The sequence below is a fragment of the Oryctolagus cuniculus genome, chromosome 5 (assembly GCF_964237555.1).
Source record: "Oryctolagus cuniculus chromosome 5, mOryCun1.1, whole genome shotgun sequence".
Taxonomy (NCBI): Eukaryota; Metazoa; Chordata; class Mammalia; order Lagomorpha; family Leporidae; genus Oryctolagus; species Oryctolagus cuniculus.
The window spans coordinates 63,613,975-63,631,582 of record NC_091436.1 but is presented as its reverse complement, the minus strand read 5'-3'; the positions used below and the strand labels follow the sequence as shown (position 1 = coordinate 63,631,582).

Genomic DNA, 17,608 nt, shown 5'->3' with positions numbered 1-17,608 from the left:
GCCTTTGTCTACATGAGAATTTTGAGAATTTGGTAGAGTCTGTGGGTCTCTTCTCATCAGAGGCAATTCTGTAGTATTTGTAAATTTGTCATCTCAACCATAATAGAGACATCCCTCATTTCAGGCAAAACCCAAAACATTGTAGTCAAACACCCTAGCACTGAAATTATTTTTATTATTTTTTTGGTCACCCCAGCAACTGCACAACTTTTGATAACCAAATGAGACAGTGCCTGTATTATCAACAAAGGTCACTTAGCAGTCTCTCGCTCCCCTAACATTTTTGTCAAGGAGCATTGTGAAAGATTAATTCGTTATGAGACCAAACAAAAACTAATCTGTGCCAATAAGTGTATGCTCTTCAATCTCACACCATCACGTTTATTACCTGAAAATATCAGTGGGGGAAAAAAAAGGTGAGAAGGCAAAGAGTGGATCTACACATACAGACCACATCTGCCGTGTGTATTTGCCCAATCAGACGCTAGCATGCATGCCACCACTGTTTACAATCAGGAAAAGCTGAGAGTTAAATGAGATGAGTAATCAAATGCCCAGCATATGTTGTTTGTGCATCATTTATGTGACCAATCATTATTAAAATGTATCGTCTTTTAATTATATCGTTTATGAGAGTTTAAAAAAAACAGCACACACCAACAGCAGAACAAGGCACCCTCTTTAGCAAAAACAGGGTTCCCTTTAGAATAGTCTTGGAACCAGTGCCTTATTGGGGGAGAAACTTGAATTCAATAAACTCACCATTGTTGTGTTTCACAATTCCTCCTCTGCTGCTATGTGGCTTCAATGCTAGGGAAATAGAAAAAAATTTTACATATATATATATATATATATAAAATAATAAGGAAGAGAAAAGAGATGGTGTGTGTAAAATTCTGTCCAAAAACAAGTACGGCACTGAAAGAACTATTGAAAATTTTGACATCTGTTTATCTGTTTATAGCTATGGCAAGATTACTCATATTAATTCTTGTTTAAAATGCCATATGAAGGAAAGACATTTGTGCAAACAAGAGTCATATTTGAATTGTAGATCATGTCTTCACCATCTGTGAGAGCTGATGGTGTTGCAAAATTAATGTGTTAATGAAATCACAATAATTTCTCCAAAGTAATGGGTTCTGAAGCCGAGAATGATTATTTTTTGAACTTTGATGTCTAGTGATTTCCAATTGGGAAAAGCTCTCAGCCTTTAATTAGTTCTACAGCCCAACTTTAAAATAAATTTGGTGATGTCTTTCTTTTGCCAGGAGTCGATACGAAGTAAGGGAGGTGGGGGGGGGAAGCCATAACAACTTTTGGAAAATGTTCTCTGGTGTTTGAAAAGTTGTTAAATAAGACTGCCTGCCAAGAAATGTCACCAAAAATTCTGACTACTGAGAGAGAGTGGGCAAACAGCTTAAAAAATAATTCTAGCTTGCTGCAACATCACAGGTTGGGAATAGCTAAACCTCACACAGACTTCATGACGAATTCCAAGTTTCTCCTTGGAAGCCAGACATAATGATGTGTAGTGCTTTGTGTTACTGGTTAACACCACAAACCCTTTCCAACTGCATTATCGAACACAGTCAAAGTGACTTTGCATGAGCAGAATTTTAAGGGGTTCCGCTGTAAGTTACTGAACCTTTCTGCAGACTGCTTGCCTCCCTAACTATCTGGATTGGCATCGACAGTGAGTGCAGCCACTGAGGACAGATAGCCCCCCAGGGTGCAGGTAGATGCACTCCTGTTTTTCTAGAATCATCTTTAAATCATGCTTAAAGGGGACAAAAGAATTAAAAAAAAGAAAGAAAAAGAAAAATGGGGGGGGAAGGGGAAGAGGGATAGGAGACTGTGATCCTTGCTGTCCCGAAGAGTTAACGTTTTTAAAGCAAACCCATCATTTCACACCGCTTTCAGAATTTTGCCTTGTAGAAGGAAATCCCCTCCAGCCGGTTTGAAAAAATTGTTAAGACTCAAAGAGTCTTTTTGTGAAAAAGTGAAGGGCCGTCTGCCCAAGGCAATCGCTGATCTCACCTGTTGTGGTTTTCTATTGCTGTGTTGTAGGTATGTGACTGGTGCAAGCACATAAGACACACAAAAGAATACCTGGATTTTGGGGACGGGGAAAGGCGGCTTCAGTTCTGCAGTGCAAAATGCCTCAATCAATACAAAATGGACATTTTCTACAAAGAGACACAGGCCAATCTCCCAGCTGGGCTGTGCAGCACACTGCACCCTCCCATGGAAAATAAAGCAGAAGGCGCCGGGGTGCAGCTGCTCACTCCAGACTCTTGGAATATCCCGCTAACAGATGCTCGCAGGAAGGCCCCCTCCCCGGTGGCTGCAGCTGGCCAAAGCCAGGGCCCTGGCCTGGCGGCGTCCACCACCGTCTCTCCATCTGACACTGCCAATTGCTCCGTCACTAAAATCCCCACGCCAGTGCCCAAGTCCATCCCCATCAGCGAGACGCCAAACATCCCTCCTGTCTCGGTGCAGCCTCCAGCCAGCATCGGGCCTCCCCTGGGCGTCCCGCCTCGCAGCCCTCCCATGGTGATGACCAACCGCGGCCCGGTGCCGCTGCCCATCTTCATGGAGCAGCAGATCATGCAGCAGATCCGCCCGCCCTTCATCCGCGGGCCACCGCACCACGCCTCCAACCCCAACAGCCCGCTGCCCAACCCCATGCTGCCCGGCATCGGGCCCCCGCCCGGCGGCCCCCGGAACCTGGGCCCCACTTCCAGCCCCATGCACCGGCCCATGCTCTCCCCGCACATCCACCCCCCGAGCACGCCCACCATGCCGGGGAATCCCGCGGGCCTGCTGCCCCCGCCGCCCCCGGGCGCCCCCTTGCCGACTCTTCCCTTCCCGTCGGTGAGCATGATGCCAAACGGTCCGATGCCCGTGCCCCAGATGATGAACTTCGGGCTGCCGTCGCTCGCCCCGCTGGTACCGCCCCCGACCCTGCTTGTGCCATACCCGGTGATCGTGCCCCTGCCCGTGCCCATCCCCATCCCCATTCCCATCCCCCACGTGAACGATTCCAAGCCCCCCAACGGATTCTCCAGTAACGGGGAGAACTTCATTCCGAGCGCCCCTGGCGACTCCTCGGCGGCGGGAGGCAAACCAGGCGGACACTCCCTGTCCCCTCGGGACTCCAAGCAGGGCTCGTCCAAGTCGGCGGACTCTCCGCCCGGCTGCTCGGGCCAGGCCCTGAGCCTGGCGCCCGCCGAGCCCGGCCGGAGCGAGGTGGTGGACCTGACGCGGCGCGCCGGCACACCCCCAGGCGCGGGCGGCCCACTCGGCGGCTTCCCCGGCGTGCTGCAGGGCCCGCAGGACGGCGTCATCGACCTGACCGTGGGCCACCGGGCCCGGCTGCACAACGTGATCCACCGCGCGCTGCATGCGCACGCCAAGGCGGAGCGCGAGCCGGGCGCCGCGGAACGCAGGACCTGCGGCGGCTGCAGGGACGGCCATTGCAGCCCGCCCGCCGCCGGCGACCCGGGCCCGGGCGCACCCGCGGGCCCCGAGGCCGCTGCGGCCTGCAACGTCATCGTGAACGGCACGCGCGGCGCCGCCGCCGCAGCCGCCGCCGCCTCCGAAGGCGCCAAGGGCGCGGAGCCGCCGCCCGAGCAGCCGCCGCCGCCGCCCCCGCCCCCGCCGCCGCCCGCACCCCCCAAGAAGCTGCTGTCGCCAGAGGAGCCGGTTGTGAGCGAGCTGGAGTCCGTCAAGGAGAACAACTGCGCTTCCAATTGCCACCTGGACGGGGAGGCGGCCAAAAAGCTGATAGGGGAGGAGGCCCTGGCGGGGGGCGACAAGTCGGACCCGAACCTGAACAACCCCGCTGACGAGGACCACGCCTACGCGCTGCGCATGCTGCCCAAGACCGGCTGCGTGATCCAGCCTGTGCCAAAACCCGCCGAGAAGAGTGCCATGGCGCCGTGCGTCATCTCCTCGCCCATGCTCAGCGCCGGGCCCGAGGACCTGGAGCCGCCACTCAAAAGGAGGTGCCTCCGAATTAGAAATCAGAATAAGTAAAAGGTTTGTATGTCCTCCCCGGCACGCTGCACGCGTGCCAGGGCGCCTCTCCCCGCGGCTCGCGAGGTGCGCGTTGATGGCCATGAGTTGGCCTTTCATGGCTCACAGAACGCCCTGTGTGGGCTCATACCACCAACCTGCTGGTCCACCAGTTGTTTGGTGGCTTCATTCCCATTTTACAGCTGAGGAAACAGCCACAGGTGGCGAATGCCATGCCCTTCTTGAACCTGACCTGAAACCCTGGCTCCTGTTTCTCTAGGTCTCTCTCCATAGCTCACCCTGTTGGAGAAGAGGAAGAATGTGAAGGGGAAGGAGGTTGGCTTGGGTCACTCCCACGTGCAGGCATGAGGTGCCAGGGCAGTGGCAAAAAGGTTGGGTGAACCCTGGAGCTGGCCCTGTCCTAGAGCGGGTAGAATGTTCCAACTCAATAGATTTCCATGATAACCACAGGATTCTGTACACACGATGAAAATAGACGCTAAGCTTCTTAACATGAGTCTGCCAGCGGATCCCAGGTCATGAAGCCCCATTTGCCTGGTAGGAGATTAGAGCAATGGTGCGTAGTTCCTCCTCCCTGGTTTCTTCCTTCCCTGTGGCACCAACCGGTGCTCCCCAGCACAGGACTCAAGCATCCCTGACCAGTTTTGCTTCTCCGGCTTTGGGAGCTCTGGGGGGCTCAGCTGGCACAGCGCTTGCCTCAGCAGGCCCGGGAAGGTTTTGTTAGGGGAAGGGAAGGCACTGCAGAAGTGAGTGCACATCTCTGACCTCGAGTCAGAACTTAGAATGGAAGGGGAACTGGCAGGTGCATCCCTTGTAGCCAAGGTGGCCCCGTTTGCTCCTCCTGCCCATCCTGGTGGAAGAAGCATCAACTGCCTGTTACTAAGGAGGAAGATACGGATTAGAGACCCATTAGAGCTGGCACGTGGGGGAACCAAAGTTCAACTCAGGCCTGTTGGATCCAGAGCCTAGGCTGGCCTCTCCATGCAGGTGGACAGCAAGCAAGCTAGAATTCGGTTGAGTTCATCAACTGTTGAGGGAGAGTGAGAGAAGAGAGAGAAATGTGCAATTTTTTTGAGCCCCTAACTTGTGCACAGCTCTATGCAGAGGTGAATGTGATGTGGTTCCTGCTCTCGAGATGGTGAGGACACAAACCCGGGAGGAAGGAGGCCTGGGGTGGGAGAGGCGGACCTCGCAGGAAGAGTCCGTCTCACGTTTGTGGGTACAGGCTCGCTTCTTAGGGGTTTTGCAGCCATATTATTTGCATCTGTGTCCGTAAGGACAGTCATTGTCTTTGTTCTATTGATGGGGAAAGTGAAACAGAGAAATTATATCGCTTGCCCAAGATCGCTAAAGTAGTGAGAAGAGTCGAGATCCCAAGGCCAGCCGACTCTGGAGTTAGCATTTTCTTTAAGCCACTGTGGAAATAGGCTACTTAGTCCCTTTGGTAATCTACCTAGTAGCATTCATTTTTCCACTGTGCTTGTCCTGGGGCAAAGTTCCTTTAGAAAATGAAACAAGCTAAGCCTTTCCACCAGCTTCTCTAGTTCTTCAGACAGTGTTTAATTCCTGTTTTACCAGCAGCAATGGCAAACCTGGACTTCCAACGCATTACTCCATAGTGGGACATACATGGGCAATCGGGGAACACCTGATGGCGTGTGTCTTGCCCCTTGTCTCTTAGCTGGCCTGCTTACCATGGGCACCTACTCCACAGCACAGAACCAGAGCAAAGACTTCACAGGTGGGGCAAGCAGGGTTTCTCAGTCACCGTAGCCTGAGGTTTCCTTTGCCACCGATGGATTCAAAAATCGACCTCACCATTCAAGTTCTGCTGGCTGAAGACAGATGGCCTCAGCCTTCTCACAGTCATCTGAACTGAAAATGCCCCTGATTTCTTCACGAGAGTAATTTAATCTGGTTGACAAAACCGTGAGTAATGGGTAGGTGTGTGACAAAGAAGGCACGGCCTTCAGAAAGGAAGCTTTCGGAATTGTCATTTTAAACACATTCTAGTATCACTCATCCGTGTGACATCAAAGAGGGAATGGGAGGGTGAAAGATTCTCCTACCGTGATTGGGGTAAGAAGGGACCAAGCCTCTAAGTAGCAAGGGACCCTAAGAACCTAAAAATGTAACAAAATAGGATAACTGTTTGGATGATACAGGTTCCTGAATAGAGAATCAGGCTGGGGTCTTGTGTGTGGATCAGAGTCCTTATGAAAAATATTAAACTGGTTTCAGCCAATTTCAGAAGATTGCTGTGACGAAATTGCCCAATACGGCTCGAGACTGGAGAGTTCCTTTCATGATAGATCCCCTAGGAAATGGCAGTTCTCTGAAGTCAGGAATGCTCGGGCTCGCCAGCTACAGAGGGGTGACAAGGCAGGTGATTGAAGGTGGGGGCAGGCCCGCTTCGTCTCCACTGGATCACACTTCCTCTTGCTCTCAGTAGCTGCACGTCAGCTCACTGTGCAGCGTCTGCCTGCCATAATTCACTCACTCCCAGCCCCTCCTGGTGTTCTGTGTGCACGTGGTGCTGTTTTTCTCCCCTGGCTTCAGAAACCCAGCCTGTTCATGTGGTTGGGGGAATGGGAAATGCATCCATTAAACAAGACTGCATGGCCTTGGGGACCTGAAGGTGAGCATCCTGTGTGGTGACAAAGTGAACGTGGAAAGCTTAAAAAAAAAAAAAAAAAAAAGTCTGAGATGCGGTGGGTGAGGTGCAGGTGAGTGAAATCGCCATGTGCTGGATGGTGAATCATCTCCTCTCACAGGAGAGTCTGTCCGTCCTCTCGGTCAGCATTCTCCATCCTTCTCACTGTGTCCACCTTACTCGGAATGTTTCAAATACTCATTTAGTAGGTCCAAGGCAGATGGTTTTGAAATCAGCAACCCAGGCAGTGACAGCTGTTTACAAGGAAGTCATCATATTTGCTGGTTCTTTGTAAATTGTAGCCCCCCGCCCCGGGCCTTCTCCCCCGACCCATGTTGAAGTTGTCCTGTTCTTGGTTACCTGAGTTTAGGCATTCTTGTTGGTTGATATGATTACAAATTATGTCAATGAACAGGTCCTTTCTCCAGATGCAGAGCTCATGAGGTTGAGTTGAAGATTTTGAAAGGTTGTAGACTCTCTTGAATCTTTGACTTTTAAGCCTGTAAATACCAGTTCTACAGCTTCTGTAAACTAGAAAAGAAGAAATTCCCCACCCCCCAAATAATAAGGAAAACAACCTATAAACATTTCCCAAACTATCTGCCCACAAAGAATCCGATTTATAAGTGGAATACTCCCTGCTTTGTCTTTTCCTGGAAGCTCGGTGGATAGCTGTTTGTGTTTGTACGTTTTCTGAATGTCTACAGTTTGCACTTGTTTATGGTACATTGGGGAGTTCAGAGTAACCATTTGCAAATGTTTGAAGATATTCAAAAGAATATATTCCCCCTCCTCAATTTTCCAGGGAAATGACATAGCCGCTCTAAGTAAAATAATCAGTGGAAAAAAAAAAATGTGTCCCAGGAGTAACCCTTTCAGAAACCTCACTTTTTCCATTCTCAGAGAGCAGCAGGTTCATGTGACTTCCCACCTTTGTGGCTCCCAAGTTGCTTGTGTGTCTCTACAGCCAGAAAGCAAATTCTAGACTGTTTTTCCATGGACCCGATTCTGTGATGCTACTACAGGCTCAGCTGCAGGAAATCAACTCCATTTCCTCAGGGAAGGTTGGAGGATGTGTCTAGTTAGTAGTACTAGCCTGCTCGTGGAACCACAGTCCCAGGAACAACCGTTTCAAGGCAAGGGGTTCACCCCGTTCGGAAAGTCAAATGGCTGGAGGTGACAAGTAACTCTTTGCCCATTGACTTGCTCAAGCAATGAGGCTGCCTGGGAGGAGTCGGAAAGTTAAGCCCATACTTTCCAAGTGGTTCTGTAGATGCCTACTTTTAAAGCGAGGGAAAGAAGAAACGCTGCGAGTGTCATGAGGAAACCAGTAGCAGCTGGATGCCCTCAGATCCCGAGCTAGACAAGTTCTGGCACTTGTTGGGTGGAAATGTTCCTTGGTGATGATCCATAAGGTAAAGGTCAGCCCGCCTGTTAGGAAGCAGTTCGAGGCCCCTTTTCCAAGAGCCAGTGAGATGCCCAGCTCTGTGCCATGCATACCTTTGAGTGGTGAGGATCTGGGAGGGTGCTTGCTGTGAGCATTTCAGACTTGGGAAGTTTTCTGGAATGAATGGTGTCAAGATGGGCCTTTCCCATGTCACATTCATTACTGCTGGGCCTACTATGACAAGTGGCTTGAAGGCAGGGTTTTCCTGGGCAAGCAGTTGGCTTTTAGCTACGATGTCAATCAGATTATGATGGAATACGAATTGACATATGTGACCGGGTGGATAGAAAGCCACAGCTTTCCGTCCTCAGCAGGGCTAGGATGAGAGTGCAGCAGGGGACATACTGAGTGTGCAGACTTTCAAGAGGGACTTACTCAGACTTGTACAAGTGCAGCGCCAACCCTGGCTGTGCTGCCCAGACTTCGGACCCAGGGGGCAGTTCCCGAAAGCTGCTCTCTGGCTCCCTGGACTGGTCTATGGACGACTTTCAGCCACTCCCCCCGAAGTTTCATGGAAAGTTTTATGTGCCTTTGCACAGAGGAATTTTCTTGTGAGGAGAGGCTTATAGATTTTTGGCTTCAGAAAAGTGTGTTCTACATCTCCAAAGGATTATCTTACACATGATTCCGGAGCAATATCTGAAATGAAATTTTTCTGTGCTCCGAGAAAGCTGAATTAATTATAAGCTTCTCTTAAAATTTAGAATGCACTTTTGGACAGTGTTCTCGCCAAGAGCCTAATGCTGCAGAATCCCAGCTGCAGCCACGTCACGTCACGCTTGCTGCAGGAAGTGTGCTGGGTGAGGCAGTGGACAAGGGACTTTTCTTCAAGGGACCATATCCTGCAGGTGCCTGTGGTGGAAAGACGAAGAGGGAGCCAAGAATAGAAACCCAGTGGAGACGCTGCCCCCGGCCCTTGCACGTTCACAGTTTATGCTCTATGGGGAGACGTTGCCCTTCTGCAGCAAATGCGTCTTAGCCTGCCTTGGAGGCTAGGAGAGCAAAGTGGCTGAGTCAGGGAACGGAACAGGTCAGTGAATGCCAGGGCGTGGAGGTGGCAGTGTCTGGGATCGGCTCTCCCCAGCCCCCAGCTTCCTCTGAAGCAAGTGTACTGGGAAGAAGATGGGGCCAAGTGACCAGCCTTCTACAAGCCTCAGCCCAGGGAACACTAGAGCTAAGCTCCCTGACTGCTGAGTGCAGCGACTCACTCCCTCTCCAATCATGTGCACCTGCCTTTGTGCCCACACGCCTTACACCCTAGCCAGTGGGGAGCAGCTAGCTCATGGAGAACTCTGACCCCCACCTGGACGGTCCTGCCTTTCAGTGACTTTCCTGGGGGAGGAGGTTGTACCACAGGGATGGTGGGGGGCAAGGCGGGGCAGCTGCATTCCGTTTCCTTCACTGCCCCTAGTCCTGTGCAGAATACTTGGGCTTCCTCCTGTTGCCTCTCAGCCCATGACGCTTCCTCTGAGGATGAGTGTGAAGGCGATGCATTCCGCCTGTGTCAACCTTTGTTCCTTTAGATACCTCAAAGGCACCATAGGAATTCATTTGGAGAGACAACAACAAACTAGCTTTAGAAGATAAGCTCACCCAGTTTGCACCCGCGTCATCTGTAACCGGGCGTGGGATCCCATTCTCTGTGCCCTCCCAAATGGCAGCTCTGTCTCCTAACTGTGCAGAGCTCTCTTCCAGATTTGTGGTTTTCTGCAGTGTCCTGCTTAGACAACAAGTAGGGTGGGGTCAGGAGCGAGACCATGAGGACATCCACAGGGAGGGGAAGCACACACACACACACACATACACCACACACATATAAGCTTTAAGGGTCATTTGAAAGATTCAAATGAAAATGGAGCAAAAGACAATGACAGCACCAAAAACTTGCAATTAGCCTCTGGTGCTTTAAGACAGTTCCTGGGTGTACCACCAACTATTCGGAAATTGGAAAGCAGACAGCACCCCTCTCCACCACCCCACCCCACCCCACCCCCGCCCCGCGATCTCTTAACTCTGCCACTCCTAGGACTGGGCTGCGGTTGGAAGGGATTTTACCCTGTTACCCAAACGCACAGTGCTGAATGGGGAGATGGAGCTGGGAGCAGAACAGCCTCTCCGCACGGCTGAGGGGCCAGGGCTGGAGCAAATCAAAGCTTCTCCTGCTCCCCAGCCGCATGCCTGTCCAGATACTGGGCTGCTGCAGCTCTGGGTATCCCACCGCCTCCCTCCTGAGCCTCCGGTTTGCTCTCTGTCTTTGATAGCAAGCTGTTTGGTCTAAAGGCAGAGGTAAGACTGTGGCTGATAGCATTTAAAGAATGAAAGGAAGAAATGCGCTTTATGGCTTTATTTGGTATGAAACATTGACCTAATGGTCAAAAAATGCAATTAAAAAGTCTATGTCCCCCTCATTTGCATGGCTTATTTCCCCAGACGTGTTTTTGGTATTGAAAATGAATGTTATTCCTATTCAGCATGCGTCTCAATTTGTAATGATATCCTCCGTGCAGCTGGCTTAGTTCTCCAAGTGTTCCTAAAATGTTACTTTCTTAAATTTGAGCCGACCTACAATAACAAATTATCTAGAAGCAAAGTGGCTAAACCGGGCATTTGGTTGAGAGAGGGGAAACCCTATATTTCATCCTTCAGCTCTTGTTTTGGAAATTCAGATGGTAACATGATCTTCCAAAGAAATCTACACACACACACACACACACACTTTAAAAATCGTGCAGATTGGGTGTTGTGGGATCAAGAATGATCAGGTTTAAGTTTCTCTCCAAAGCTCTGCATCCCATCAGCAAGCTCTTTTGATATTTTAAACCCATATTTAGAGTAATTTCAAGATATTTGGAGCACTTGTGGTTAAATGTAAAACTTTGTCATTATGATTTGTTAGATGCTTATACTTTAAATATTTATAAGCCATTTTTAAGTACTTCACCCAAAAGTCTTCTCCCACCAGAATACTGTAATTGAATGGTATCTGAGCGTCATTATGGAAGATACAGAGTTGCTGCAGCATGCATGTGTGTTTTAGCTTTGCTGGTTTTAATTCCAATGCCATTTTTAGTAGATTCAGCTTATTTTAAAAATGTGTAAGATGTCATAAACAGGATTGGTTATCTGTGATTCTAAAAAAATATCCCCAGTACTTGAAAGCTAGGGTTTTTTGTTTTGTTTTGTTTTGTTTTGTTTTTGGACAGGCAGAGTTAGTGAGAGAGAGAGACAGAGAGAAAGGTCTTCCTTCTGTTGGTTCACTCCCCAAATGGCCACTATGGCTGGCATGCTGCGGCCAGCGTGCTGTGCTGATCCGAAGCCAGGAGCCAGGTGCTTCAAGAGCAACCAGGACTAGAACTGGCGCCCCAACCAGGACTAGAACCCGGAGTGCTGGCACCACAGGCAGAGGATTAGCCTAGTGAGCCACGACGCCAGCCTGAAAGCTAGGGTGTTCTAACTAGCAGGGTGTTGAGTCTCACTTCTTTTTCTCATCCTTGCAGTAATTAGTAACACTTCCATTAGAGCGTTGGGTCTCATGTCCACATGGACAATACGTGTTGCATTGTTTCCCCAAAATTTCTTAGGGACAGTTTACTGATGAGTCGATTTAATTCACTGTTCACCTCTAGCCATCTTAGAAGCTAAGACATAGGATCCTGTTTTTGTCGTAGGTAACCTGTTGGTGCATTTAATATGAAAAAAGGGAAGGGCAGAAAGCGTTGGAGTTATGAATTTCCAGCACATCATGGGCCTCAGAGGCTTGCAGTCTGATGACTGGCAGAACACAACTTTGTGCTACGGAAAGGGCAAAGAAGGCTTACAAAGGCTCATAAACTTTCTTGGACATCTAATAGCGCATTTTCATGAGTTAAGTGTAAATGAGTCAGAAACATATAGATTGAATTTCTCTTAAAATATACATGGGTTTAAAAATTAAGGCCAAAGTGCTTGGCAAAGTACGTTTTGGTTTTAGCCAAACCCCAAATATTTGAAAAAATAATCAGAGGATTTGCCAAACCAAAAACACATCCAGGTCCCTCCAGGCCTCCCATTTAATATGATGACATCATAAACATGGGACTTACTGGCCATTCTCATGTCCTCCAAGGTTTCGGCAACACACATCTCAGACACTAAGTGAAAAACTATGAAGAATGCTCTTGGGGAGAAACACCATGACCTTGCAGGAGAAGATGCGGGCCGCTGGTCCAGGATGGTAGTCGTGATCCTGGCAGCTCTTCTGCCCATCTGTTACAGACGTGTGTGTGCATGTGTGCGTGAGTTTGTGTGGCATATGCATGGGAATAGCAACTTTAAAATCCTGTATTTGGATGTTATAAATCCTTAATTTATAATTAATTCCTAGATTACAATCTGCACCATTTAATAAACTCCTAATCTTATCCACCCGGTGGGAGGCCTCTTTCGCTCATTCCTAGTACGGCAATCGCTTTCACCCATTGCAGTGGAGTGTAGTAAACATAATCCTTTTGCAATTCTAACACTGTCTTTACTGCTGTCTCTGGGTTACCGGAGGGAGGGGAGGGTGGAGGGATGAAGAAGAGTCTGAGTGGATGTGAATTATTTTAAAGAACCAATAACTGGGACCGGCATTGTGGTGCAGCAGGTTAAACCACCACCTGCAGTGCCAGCATCCCATATGGGCACCAGTTTGCATCCCAGCTGCTCCTTTTCTTATCCAGCTCCCTGCTAATAGCCTGGGAAAGCAGCGAAAGATGGCCTAAGTGCTTGGGCCCCTGTCACCCACATGGGAGACCTGGATGGAGTTCCAGGCTCCTGGCTTCAGTGTGGACCAGCTCAGCCATTGCAGCCATTTGGGGGAGTGAACCAGCTCCCACATTTTCTCTCTCTCTGTAACTGTCTTTCAAACAATTTAAAAAAAAAAAAAAAAAAAAAGGCCAATAACTTCCTGAAAGAGGCAAGAAAAAAAAAAATCCCCAGCCACATGCAGAACCCAGCCCCTGCTGTCTCCTGTAGGCAGTAGGCTTCCACGTGGGAGGAGCTGGGTTTGGCTGATGCGTTGTTGTAGCCCCGTGCTGGGCACAAGCTGGCAGAGTGCATCACCAGTGTGTGTTGAGCACATGAGGGAGAAGAGTCTCAGCAGTGAATAGCTGATGAGTTTCCTTGCTAGTGTCCCCGACACATGAATTCGAGGTGGCTGCTGTAGCTGAACAGTGACATGGGCTGGTAGGGAGGAGTGAGCCATACAGTCAGATGTCAGAGGCCCAGATGCAGCCAAGCGTGTGCTATACTAGATGGGGAGTGGGGAGGGACCTGGATGGAGGTGGAAGAATGATTGTGACCTGCCTACAAGAGGCAATGGCACCTGGACCTCCACCACCGGCGTGAGGGGATGGGGAAAGTTAGTAGTGCAGCTGGCCATAGACAGACAGGAAGCAAGGGGCCGGCAGCCTCACTGATGCTGCGTTCTGGTGAGGAGCTGAGGACCCGTGGCTGGCTGACAGCACTGCAGCATGCAAGTAGCGTGGTCAGCCACGTCTATGGTCTAAGTGCTTAAAGCCACTGGAGTCCCACAGCGCAGGGAGAGGGGGACACGTCTCTCTGGGCCCACAGTGGGCCTAAGGAAACTAGCTCACGGTGTTAGGAAGCCTCAGCGGGCCACTCCAAAGACTGACGAAGGGTTTGCTGGTGCACCCCAGATCATGGGGGCCCATATTCCCATATGCAGACAGCAGCTCTCCTAGCAGGTCCCTGATGAGGACCGTGGTGAGGACAGTGGTGCCCAGTCTCCGTCTTTGAAGTGAAGTGCCACAGAATGGCGTGGGGTGCTTGCTGCCCCTCAGATATCGACAGGGGATTGCCCGCAACCAGAATCCCAGTCCCCCAGGGCCTGCAGCTGCTGTGAAGGGAGCTTGCAGCCTTTTAGAGGTGGCCTTCTGCCTTCTCCACTTGGAAACCGTCTGAAGCTTCCACATGGGGTGACAGCAGCGGAGGCTGCTGGTGGCCCTGTGGTCGAATGGGAAAGGACATCTGTCTGCAGTTGGACTGGCTTGGGTTCAAGTCCCCTAGGGCCATTTACTGGGGTTGGGGGGGATAGTTCACCTCTGTGAGCCGGGCTCTAGGTCATGAGTGTAACATTGCTGGAGGGAAGCATATGTGATGGGGGCCCATCATAGGTACCCCTAGAATGGCAGTGACCATCCCACTAGAGAGGCCCCCGGGCCTGGGGTGACAGCACAGGGCTGGAAGGAGACCTGACTGCATTTGAAAACCAGCTGTGTTACACCAGCTGTCAGGAATCTGGATGGTTTTTTTAAAATTTTATTTTATTTTTATTTTTTTTTTTTTTTGACAGGCAGAGTGGACAGTGAGAGAGAGAGACAGAGAGAAAGGTCTTCCTTTGCCGTTGGTTCACCCTCCAATGGCCGCTGCGGCTGGCGCGCTGCGGCCGGCGCACCACGCTGATCCGATGGCAGGAGCCAGGAGCCAGGTGCTTTTCCTGGTCTCCCATGGGGTGCAGGGCCCAAGCACCTGGGCCATCCTCCACTGCACTCCCTGGCCACAGCAGAGGGCTGGCCTGGAAGAGGGGCAACCGGGACAGAATCCGGCGCCCCGACCGGGACTAGAACCCGGTGTGCCGGCGCCACAAGGCGGAGGATTAGCCTAGTGAGCCGCGGCGCCGGCCCCTGGATAGGTTTTATAACCTCTCTGGGCCTAAATTATTAATATAAATTTTTTAAATTAAAATTATTGAATTTTAATTATTCTTTTAATTTTAATTATTAAATAATTAAAACAGCTCTTGTGAGGGTACTTCAGAAAGTTCATGGAAACTGAGAATTAAAAGGCCAGTTTATTTTGGTGCTCCCAAAAAGTGAAATCCATGCATACAAAGAATCTTCAAAAAGTTCATGGAAAATGCGTATTGAGAAAAATCATTCAGGAATTTCAGATTTTTTTCCTTTTTTGCACCCAAAGGGACTCATCTTTTAATTTCATTTTTCCAAGAATTTTTTTGAAGTAGCCTTTTTCTACATGTGGGCAATGTTCCACATCCTACATACTGACCACAATGCTATGGAATACTGTTATAAACACATTTCACGGATGGAGAAACTGAGGCACTGAGCGGTGGAGGACCCTAGCCAGACTCACGTGGCCAGGAAATGGCAGCTCTGGTATCTGACCAGCAGCCGGGCTGGCTCCAGATGCTTCATACAAAGCCACTGTGCATGTCCTCTGTAGCACAAATGAAGTTAATAACCCCTACTTCGTGGAGTTCTTAGCTCTGCCAGGAAGAAACGTAAGCTAAAATGCCCCTGGATCTCCCTGGTTCCTGGTGGGCCCTGCGGCTCAGAACTTCCCAGAGATGGGCGATGTAAAATAACGGAACACGCTAGTGTTGTCAGCTTCAGAGGTCGGGGAAGCCATTCCAGAAATTCCCCTAAGATCTCGCGTTCCACTTTTGCAAGTAGAGGCTGGGAGAAGAGGGAACACTCAAGGTCAGAGTGGAGCAGCCAGGATCAGAACCTGAGCCCTCATCTGCCTTTCCTGTCAGTGGGACACAGGAGCCAGCCCAAGCTGCTTGAGTTTCATTCCCTGTGCCAGGGACCGGGGTCATATTTGTGCCACCCACTGCATGGCTTCCTCCCATCGGGCAGCTGACCTCAGAGGCAAAGCGGCTCTTACCTGAACATCTGGGGCTGAGGCGCCGAAAGACAGCAGAAAAGCCATGGTTCACCCTACTCCCCGCACTCCCTGTGCAGCGCGAGGGGAAATCTGTATCCCTACTCTTAGTTTTTGTGGTGGAATTTCCACTACCATGAAGCACTGTCCCACTCGCTTGCCCTTCTTCCCCTCCCTCGCTCCCTCCCTCCCTCTCTGTTGATGGACTGGTTGAAAACAATAGGTAAAGGGTGGGAAAAACTGCTTTTCCAAACCTTTCCTAAAATCTTAAAATTTACTGCTGCACCACTGGCTGTAGCCATTGGCCACACGAAGATGCTTTTTTTTCTGTTTTCTTTCTTCATACCTAGAATGCCTGTGTTCAGATAACAATAGAGGAAGAACAACTCACTCCTAAAAACAGTAAACATCTGGCTTTGTGTCCAAGGCAGACTGCGTGGAAGGCAGCCGTCTGCAGAGACAGTGCAGTGGAAAATAGGAGAAGAATCTGACCCTGGCCTTTTCGCTGGCCCCTGGACTAGTCACTTAATTCATCCGGGACTTAGCATCTCCCACTCCAGCAGGGACACAGTGACACCTGCTCCTGTAGTCACACAGCGGAACAGAGCTGCAGGCCAGGGCCCTCCTGAGTCAGAGGAACCAGCATCAGCTAGTGTGTGTGTTGGATGGGACTTGAATGAAAATGCATTTTTGTTCTTACCAAATAACTTCTCCAACTTCCTGTCTGCATATGTCTCTAAGGCCTCTGACAGCCTCCGCTGTCAGGATAAGTAAGGGGAGAGAAAGCATGGACAGGGCAGTGCTCCCTGAGAAATGGGCTGGATTTGGGGGTCCTGGAAGCTGGACTTCATCCAACCTTGCCTGCTCCTAGCAAGTGACCTTGAACAAATCAGTTCCTTAACCTTTCAGGCAAAGTGCTTCATCTATCAAGTGGACACAATAATAAACACTTCAGCAGCATTTTTGTTTACATGAGATAAGTGTGTAAATGAAATAAATATGTATAAGTTCTACTTGTTTCCCAGGGAAATGAACTTGCTAAAATTCCGAGCGCTGTATTTGACAAGATGCGGGTGCTCAGTAGAACTCAACTCCTTTCTTTGAAGACACCGCTGGGTTCCCAAGCAGCAACAGGAAGTGCTTCATCCTGGAAGCTAGGGGCAAAGAGTTCTGGCCCTTCTGCAAAGTTTCCTGCAGAGCATTAGCTATAGGAAGTAATTATTTTGTCGTTCTTCTGGGCGGATGGTCGTAGCCAGTATGTTTGTCAAAAAAAAAAAAAAAAAAGTGCACCGTTAATTGCATATCTTTCCACGTTCTTAGAAAAAGGCCAGATAGGATTGTTGGGTTTGCTCAAAGTCCTGGGTTCCAGAAAGAACTTGAGGTAGAGAGGAGCAGGTGAAGCCTAGGTAGGTGCCCAACACGGGGTTCCCTGGTTCAGGGCTTTTTTGTCCCTTAGAAACTTTTACAAGCCAGCAAGAATCGGCACGGCCTCTTGTAGCTCATAGCACCAGCTCCCCATTTAGCTCATCGCACCCCCTGAGCAAAGGAAACAGCGTTTTCATTAGGAATTAGTGGTGGAGGTATCCCAGTTGTGGTGGTGAGCTTTGTTGATTGAAATAAGATAGCTAAAGGAGAAAATTATTTTTAAAAAATGCAATACATTGTATATTGCTTTAAACAGTTTTTTTAAGCATACAAGAGACTTAGTTCATCGGAGCCACAGGGTGAACAGCTCTCAGGAAGGAAGCTGGGGTTCAGAGCCCAGTGTTGAGCTAGGCTGAAGTTCCCCGCGGGTCCCCACA

At 49.8% G+C, this 17,608-nt stretch overlaps 1 protein-coding gene and 1 pseudogene across 2 annotated transcripts in view; both read left to right on the top strand.

Moving 5' to 3' along the window:
- Positions 1-17,608, top strand: part of SOBP (sine oculis binding protein homolog) — a 165,735-nt gene that overhangs the window by 141,394 nt on the left and 6,733 nt on the right. For both annotated transcript variants that reach the window (XM_051855417.2, XM_051855416.2), the window contains one exon: positions 2,071-4,044. In XM_051855417.2, the coding sequence (XP_051711377.1) occupies positions 2,071-4,041 (1,971 nt within the window). In that variant the 3' untranslated portion in view covers positions 4,042-4,044. The remainder of the gene's footprint in view (positions 1-2,070; positions 4,045-17,608) is intronic.
- LOC103349918 (N-acetylglucosamine-6-sulfatase-like) overlaps positions 5,177-17,608 on the top strand; it is a 38,288-nt pseudogene continuing 25,856 nt past the window's right edge.